The 8,738-nt window shown below is 53.9% G+C and overlaps 2 gene segments (V, D, J or C); both read right to left on the minus strand.

The window, feature by feature from the left end:
• The window catches only part of LOC110578362, a 13,828-nt gene extending 10,994 nt beyond the window's left edge, over nucleotides 1-2,834 (minus strand). Inside the window, 2 exon segments of the V gene segment in view lie at nucleotides 2,332-2,634; nucleotides 2,777-2,834. Of these exon segments, the coding sequence occupies nucleotides 2,332-2,634; nucleotides 2,777-2,834 (361 nt within the window).
• A 1,371-nt stretch (nucleotides 2,835-4,205) lies between these two features.
• On the minus strand, nucleotides 4,206-7,449 carry LOC110578361. The segment is given in 3 exon segments: nucleotides 4,206-4,213; nucleotides 6,690-6,992; nucleotides 7,382-7,449. Coding segments are annotated over 3 exon segments (357 nt in total).
• Nucleotides 7,450-8,738: the final 1,289 nt, after the last annotated feature.

The raw sequence follows: 8,738 nt of genomic DNA on the forward strand, positions 1-8,738 counted from the left end.
TGGGAAAAGAAAGGGAAAGAGAGAAAAAAGAAAAAGAAAAAAAAGAATAAGAAAAAGATAAAGATAAAAACAAACAAAAACAGAACAAAACAAAACAACAACAACAAAAAAACCAGAATGTGATCAAATATGATCAGGCTGGTATATAGATCAGTGCCACCCACTAGATTTTGGGTGTATTTTGGTCTGTTAGAAGAAAGTGCCTCCCATGATTTTAAAGAAAGAAAAACTTATATATGTATAAAAATAAGGGTTGATATGATGAAGGGATGGAATATGACTGTAAAGATGGAAAGTATAAAAAATTTTATAAAAGGAATTGATAAGAAATTGTTTGAAAAAAGAAAGAAGAGGATTTAAAAAAAGAAAAAAGAAAAAAAAAGGGAGAGAATGTGATCAGGCAGGGGAGTAGAAAAAAACCATATACTAGAGATTTCGGGTATATTTTGATCTGTTAGAAGAAACTATCTCAAAATTTTAAAGAGAGAACAACTTATATATATATATGCCAAAAATATGGGTAACTACTATGAAGGGATAGAATATGACTCTAAAAATGAAAAATAAAAATGTTTTTTAAAAAAGGGATTGATAAGATGTTGGTTGAAAACGGGAAAAAGAAAAATTAAAAAAAAAAAGACAGTTAAAAAAAATTAACTTTAAAAGACTAAAGAATCATCGTAAAAAAGCCATGAATTCTATGTGCAGTATTCCCCTAGTGCTGGAGTTCTGCCCTTCTCATTGATCGGTAAACTTGGTCTTGGCTGGCTGTTCTCGCTGCTCTTCTGGGGGAAGGGCCTGTTGCCCTGGTTTCCAAATATCTTTGCTGGAGGCGGAATTGCCCCACCCTTGCCGGTCCCGGCTAAGTAATCTGCTCCGGTTGCTCTCCGGAGCTTTTGTTCCCTGCGAGCTTTCCGTACAGCTTTGGAGGCTGAGAGTGAAAATGGCAGCCTCCCAATCTCCACCCCGGAGGAGCCGAGAACTCGGGGCCCCACTCCTCAGTGAGCCCCCAGAGAAAAGCAGTCAGTCACTCCCGGCTCCCCAGTCTCTGGCCGCACTCCGTGTTCACCCGGCTTGTGACCGCGCGTTTCTATCTCTGGCACCTGACCCCAGGTGGAGTCTCCAAACCCAGCAGATCCCTGCGGTGCGCTCCCACCCTGCTCCTCCCGGGGGAGGAAGGGGAGTCTCCCCGGATCTGCCACTTGTTGGGTCCCTGCTGGAGGAGCAGTGGCCCGACTGTGCCCCGGATCACGGTTTATGGCAACCCCGAGCTGAGAGCCCGCGCCTCGGCTCCATCTCTGCAGCCGGCTTCCCCACTCCGATACCTTGGAGCTCTGCTGCACTCAGGCACCCCCGGTCTTTCTGTGACCCCGAGGGTCCTGAGACCACACTGTCCCGCGAAGCTTCCACCCCCTCGCTTAGCCACCAGAGTGACGTCCCTCGGCGGAGCAGACTTCTAAATGTTCCGATTTTATGCTCCGCGGCTCTATCACTTGCCAGAAGCGGCCGACAGAGGCCCCTCCCCCGCCGTCTATACTCCCGAATTTCGAATATCGCCTCGGATTCACTTCTCTGCACGTCCTACCTTCCAGAAAGTGGTCGCTTTTTTGTTCAGAGAGCTGTTGCTATCTTCTCTCCAATCTCCTGTTGAGTTTGTAGGTGTTCAGAATGGTTTGATCCCCATCCAGCTGAATTCCTGAGAGGAGACGAAATCCAGGTCTCCTACTCCTCTGCCATCTTGCTCCTTTTTGTACATTATTTCTTCACAGATTTTTGAATTTACCCTCAGTCCCTTCCCTTCCCTCCCGCAGTCCCTACACTTACTTGCACACTGTCTGGGTGGCGTGAAGGTGTCCTCCAGGCACTGAGCCTTCATTAATTTGATTATTCATTGATTTCGCTGTGTGTTTCATTTTGACTACTTTCCATCGCTGTGACATCACAGTCCCTAATCTCTTCTTTTGCAGCATCATATCTACTGTCAGTGTGTCTCCTGTATTTTTAAATTTCAGACCATATGATTTGGGAAGTTTTAAAAGAGTTGTTCTTTACAAAATGTCTTCCATTTCTGCTTCTCACATGTTTAGTCCTTCCTCCAGCCACAGTCCCAGAGGAAATGGAGTTCTAATGACTGATTACACATTCCCTGCTGATCCACCCTGTGCAGCCTGCCTGGAGGGCTGGGAGGAAGGGGACAGACTGGGCATCTCAGACCCGGGGACCTGGGCCAGACCTGCTCCCTGCTCCGTGCACAGCCTCCTGGGGCTGGAGGAGAGTGGGACACAGACGGGGAAGGGGTTTGCGTCTCACTTCCCCATCTGCCTGTGTCACCGTGAGCATCAGCACCGCTGTCTGATGACTGACAGTAATAGTCAGCCTCGCCCTCAGCCCGGGCCCCGCTGATGGTCAGGGTGGCCGTGTTCCCTGACTTGGAGCCAGAGAATTTTGTAGGGATCTCTGAGGACCAAACACTAGCCTCATAAACGACCAATACAGGGGCTTGGCCTGGCTTCTGCTGGTACCAGCGTCCATTAATATCTTCCAAGTCCTCTCCAGGGCAGGTGATGGTAGCCGTCTGTCCCAGGGCCACTGACACACAGGGCGGCTGAGTCAGGCCACTGGAGGCCACGGAGCCTGAAGAGACAGAAGAGGAGAGGTTGCAACGAGGTCCAGAGACTCAATCGCAGGGTCCCAATCCCAGGCTGTGCCGTGCCTGAGCTCAGGCTTTCGGGAAGTCTCAGCTCAGGTCCTGTGGGGCTGTGTGTGTGGGCAGGACTGGGGGTAGCTCCTGTGCAGAGAGTGAGGACGAGGAGTGAGAGAGGGGTCCAGGCCATGGTGGATGTGCCCAGCGCTCTGTCGTCTGAGAACCACAGCTGGGCCAGGCTAACCCCGGCCTCTCTTATTCCTTTCCAGTCCCTTGGGTGTGTGATTGCTAGATTTATGCAAATTTCCTCGACTCTGAGACTCCAAATGCATTCAAACCACTTGTGCGCTCAGACCACGTGGCTGAGGAGGAAGAGAGGAGCCCCAGCTTCTTCCAAGCAGCTCGCAGGTCAGAAAATGAGCCTTGGTTTCCGAAGTTTGGTATCACAGTCACACTCTTGGGGTTTGAACACAACCAGTGTCCTAACCCATTCTGCCCGGGGCCTGTCCTGGCCTGACTCAGGACCTCCCAGAATCCTGGCCGTGGGGCTGAGGTGGTCCAACTGAGACATGCAGAGAACACCTGATTAAGGGTGAGGTGGTCTTGTGACCTCATTACAGTCCTCCCCCTACTTCAGGTCTCCTCTGTGGCCCCACAGGCACTGTGGTCCCGTCCTTGGCATGACAACAGAATGAAAAACCTATAAAAACCTCAGGAGAGCAGGGCCTGGGGCAGCAGGGGCCTGGTCCCTTCTTCAGGAAGCCTCAGGCAGCCCTTCAGGATGTGGGGACACCTAATCCAGGAATCCAGACGATGCACAGGCCCTGGGGCCCATCCAGCCTGCCTGTACCCAAGGAGAAGAGGAATTCCCGTAGGACTGTGCTGTCTGAGGCAGCTGTCTCCCCTCCCGAGTGGCACATGATTACCTCTGGGGCCCACGTGATGTACAATGACATCCTAAATCTGTACTATGTTCTGTAAAACTTGACTAGAGTCCTCATAGTCAGAACAGACCCCACTCTGCCATTGTTCAGTAGGGTACACACAGAGTGGAGGCCAGAGAACCTGCTAGAGTCTCCCCCAGTTCAGGGGCCAGGCAGGACCAGGGAGACACCTGATCCTAAAGCCTGAGCAGCAGCCGCTAGGAGGGCAGTTGAGAGTGCGAGCCAGACCACCGAGGATAGTTTGTGTCCCGTCCCCCATCCTTCTGTGTCACCTGGATCACTACCAGGCACTCCCAATGCCACATTAGGTGGCTCAGCACTGGTCAGCCTCGTCCTGGCTTCAATCCTGGTCATGCTCAGGGGGCCATTTACCTAAGTTCCATCCTCAGAATCAGCCCCTCACATCTGTATATATAACCAGCTCGGGGACCTGGCGTGGCTTCTGCTGGGACCTAGAGACATGTTCACGCCTGAGCTCATCCCCAGGGCAGGGGATCCTGGGCCTGATCAGGGCCAGGACATGGAGGGAGTCAGGCTCAGGGCAGGGGAGGCACGGAGCCTGGGAGAGAGGAGAGGAAAGGGTCCTGGAGGAAGACAGGCTGAGTCAGAAGTGACGGTCACAGCCCTGTGAGGGGAGGGGGCAATGTGGACACAGTGAGGGCAGGGCCCTGACCCCCTGGCCCTGGACTAGGAGGGAGAACAGAGCACCTGGGCCTCACAGTGTGCCTCCCTGTGGGCAGGGAGAGCAGGGGTGAAGCCACTCAGAGTGCGGTCCTCGGAGAACCAGCGCCACAGGCTGAACTGGGAGCTGTCCCACCTGCAGACGCCCGGGCCCCACCCAGTCCAGCTGCACCTGCAGCTGCATCCCCTTCCCCCCGACGCCGGGACCCTGTGCTCACTGAGCTTCACAGGGTGGGGGTCCAGGCACCGTGGCAAATCTCGCTTCCTCTGCTTATCTCCCTCGGTCCTGCCCCGCCACCTGGGACATGGGGCTTAACTGGCCTGCTCTGCTCAAGGGAGCTTGAGTCAGATTCGAGACCCTGTATGATCTGAAAAATTGTTTCAGAATGGACTCTGTCACTGGTCACCTGGAGAGTGTGCTGAGGTTGGTGATCTCCTGGGGAATATTGACTACACTGCTCTGGTGGCAGAGACTGAGCCTTGTCTCCGTTTGGCTCGTCCTGGGAGTGAATCATGAGGAAAAGTGAGGGCACTGGCTGGGGTGATTCATGGTGACTGTCACGGGGGAGCTGGGTGTCTATTACACAAGTGGGGCAAGCAGGGGTATGTATGGATTCAGGAGATCCCCTAGTACTGCCTGGATTTGTGATTACAGTCAGGAATGTGCCACGACTCCATGCAGCAGGTCTGATAGACCAGCCTTCCAGAAGGAGGGTTTATCCTGCCAACTGGCTGGGATGAGGAGTAGCACAGGTATTTTCTGAAGAGAGGGGATCAAGCAGTGGGTGATGAAGAGAGTAGTTATAGATGCCCCTTCTGAGCACAGGGTAGTGGCAGAAATGAACATGCTAGAAGTCACACATGTTTCTCCTTATGTTGTAGGAATGTGTTTGGATACATAGCAATCATATGCTTCTGTTTTCTCCACCTCTGTCATCCCATTATCATCTAACACCAGGCGTGTTAATGGTACGAAACTGTCTATCTCAATATTGACCTTTAGGATAGCAAATCATGTGGGACAAAAATAAATATCCCTAGTCGTGGGATAGTTGCATATTATCAAGTGGAAGCAAGGTTACCGCTATTCCCTTTCTTTGCAGACTGTGGTTTGCGTGGGTCTAATGGATTTCATGTGGGCAACGTGGGACTCTGGCGGCTCCATACGTGTCAGCATTGACAGACTGGACTGCGTTTCATCAAACTGTTTTCTGTCCCTATTTCCGGGCAGGGTGGGTGTAAGGAAGGATTCTTGTGCAAGATGTGGGGGATGGGAGTAAGGCAGCACCCCTTCCTTGTGTGTCTCACGCCCGTGGTTGAGTATCTTCTGGCCACTCTGTAGGAGGGGGCAACTGTCCCAATGTCCCTCATTCGCCATCAGGATGGACGTGACTCTCCAACAGTCTGTCAGAACCCAGAGCACCTAGTGTGTCTGGATATTTTCTCCTCGTATACAAATAGAAGGAAGGATCTCATCTGTCTGGCGATTGGATATGCACCTTGAGGATGTGGGGGAGAGACCCCAGCTTTGTGACTATATATAGTGGCCCCCTTTGTTCCCTGGGGACCGTCTCCAGAATGTTGGCCATCCCAGATGGGTTCCTGGAAGCAGATGCTGAGACAAAGAAGTGCATGTGTAAAAACCTGGAAGGAGAAAGGGTATCAGGCTGGGCAGAAAGAGAGCGACCCACAGAGGGTGAGCCATCAGTTGAGGCCTCCTTCCTGCAGGCCTCCCCTCTACAGCTGGGACCTTTCAGGACATCGGAATCTGAGGCAGGGCCCTGGGATCTAGGCCTCGGGAGATCATTCTCCTGAACCTCTCTGAGAAGGGACAGAAACCTGGGGAGGCAGATTGCTGAAGCAACAGCGCTTTCCAGCGAGGAGCACCCGTGTGAGCTGTCAGGGGCTCCGGGCAGCAGTGGGTGGGTGTGTGAGCCCAGAAGAGGGGATGTGGGTGACCCGTCAGTGTCTACTGTACCCGCCTGTTCCACTCTGGTAGAGGAGGCTCCTCTCATGTCCCCAGGGCTTCAGGAGCTCAGCTGAGCTGGGACGATTTGAGCTCTAATCCTGGTCAGTTGGGAGAACATTAGCCCACGACCACCACATGGAAATGATGAGACATTGACCAGTGGACAAAAGTCTCCTTGTGTCTTTTTTCTACCCGGGCCGTCTGTCCCCAGTTCACACCCGAGGCCAGAGAACCAGGGCAGGCTAGTGTGGTCAGCTGTAAATGCTCTCCCGACCCTCCCTGTGCAGAGCTGCCTGGAGGGCTGGATGCGGAGGGAGGCCTGGGGATGTCAGACGAGGGGACCGGGGTCAGAGCTGCTCATGCTCTGTACACAGGCCTCCTGGGGCTGGAGGAGAGTGCGACACACATGGGGAAGGGGTTTGTGTCTCACTTCCCCATCTGTCTGTGTCACCGTGAGCTTTAGCACTGCTGTCCCACACCTGACAGTAATAGTCAGCCTCGTCCTCGGCCCGGGCCCCGCTGATGGTCAGGGTGGCCGTGTTCCCCGAGTTGGTGCCTGAGAATCGGTCAGGGATCCCTGAGGGCCGCTTGCTATCCTCATAGATAATCAGCACGGGGGCCTGGCCTGGCTTCTGTTGGTACCAGTAAGCATTTTTGCTTCCAATGTTGTCTCCCCCACACGTGATCCTGGCCGGCTGTCCCAGGTTCACCGACTTCGAGCGGGGCTGAGTCAGCACATAGGAGGCCATGGAGCCTGCAAGAGAGAAGATGAGAGGTCGGCTTCCAGCCGGGGTGTCCTCCCCTGGACACTCCCACCCCTGGCTTAAGTTCCAGTGGTTCTCTAGGCCTGATTCCACCCTGCTGTCATCTTTGTTCCTGGGCCCCCTGGGACTGCCTGGTGGATGGAGCCTTTGAACAAATGAGAAACATCCCCCCCCCCTTCTGGGCAGGCACAGCCCTTCAAGGATCACACAGAGTTGGTGAGCTGGGGGGGGATATCACCACCCCAGCCCCTCATCCCACAGCAGGGTCTTGAGCATCCTCCACCCCCCGCACCCCCTAGAGTCCACTCTTGAGCTCAGAGTCAGGGCAGGGTTGTCCCAGAACCCAGGGCTGGGGTGGGTGTGAGCCTGGGCTCAGCACCTGTGCAGTGAGCCAGGAATGCGAGGAGGAGAGGGGTCCAGGCCATGGTGCAGGTGCCTCGATTTTGCTCCCTGAGGCTCAAAGCTGGGCAGATTTCCTCCCAGGCCTCTCTTATCCCCTTGCTGGAGACACTGCTGGTTATGCAAAGCAGCCAGATTTCAGGGCAGCTGCTGTGGACCCTTGTGGTTTAGAAATGGGCTCAGCTCCACGGGACTTAGAGATGGGAGGGGCAGCCCTGCAAACCCATCCTCCCGCCCAGGTAATTCTCATTCACCCTGTGTTCCCATAGTCTGGGGTCCAAACTCCATCCCTCTCCCTGTCCTGACCTGGCTCCTGAGCTGTGAGGTGGAGTCTGTCTGCATTTTCTGAACCCATCATAGAATGTTTACTCTCTAGGTACGAGAGGATCATAGGTCAGTGTGTGTCCTACCCTTGGTCTATGTTGCTGAACATCAGAACATGAACAAAATTCCTCCCTTGCCAGGTGCACGTGCAGTTTTAGGGAGCCATTGAGGTGCTGTAGGATTCTGGAGCTGAGGGAGAGCTCCATGGACAGTTCGTGGATGCTGTGCCTCAGTATCCCCAGGGTGCACTGCATGCCAGGGCCAGACCCAGTGCTTGAACAAGGCTCGACAGTGACTGAGTGTAGCAGGAATGGGGTGGCGTGGAGCGTCATGAACCACTGGACCTGTGCTAGAGACAGAGACAAATTGCACAGGAGAGAGATAAGAGACCCCGAGTCAGAATTTTACATGAGACCAAAGGTGATAGTGTAGAAAACCTAGACCTTCAGCTTCTGGTCTCAGGTCCTGGTACCCAACCCTCCCTGTTAGAACCCCTGAGGCTTTGCCAGGTGATCTGTGCTGCCCCCCAGGGGCCGCTGCATACTGGCGGCTGGAGGCGCAAGGAAATCCTCTGTCCAGGTGGAGATTCAGAACCACTGCTCACATCCTGATTGCCCCTGACCCTGCACTGCTGGCCCCGGGGAGGATTTGCTCTTCTCTGAGGGGCCCCTGCTGGCCTCAGGACCAGGCCGGAGGAGTCAGATTATCCCCGAAAATAGGAAGAGGCTCCTGTGAAGAGAAGGCAGGGCCCATCTGAGGTATCAGGGCTCATGTCTCTGGGGTGGTGGGTGGTCGTGGGTTTGGTTTTGGGGCTGGGCACCTGGGGACACAGGACTCAGGGCCGGCCTCTCACTTATTCTGGCTGCTGGGGCACCACATAGGTGTGATGATGACTCCTGCCAAGGACAGAGACAGGAGGACACCCAACCAACAAAAACTTGTTCAGACCCAGCTTGGTCTTCCATAGCTTCCATCCTGGGAAGTCAGTGTGAACAAGACACAAGTCTTTCTTG

Source organism: Neomonachus schauinslandi, chromosome 14 (genome assembly GCF_002201575.2).
Source record: "Neomonachus schauinslandi chromosome 14, ASM220157v2, whole genome shotgun sequence".
Classification (NCBI taxonomy): Eukaryota; Metazoa; Chordata; class Mammalia; order Carnivora; family Phocidae; genus Neomonachus; species Neomonachus schauinslandi.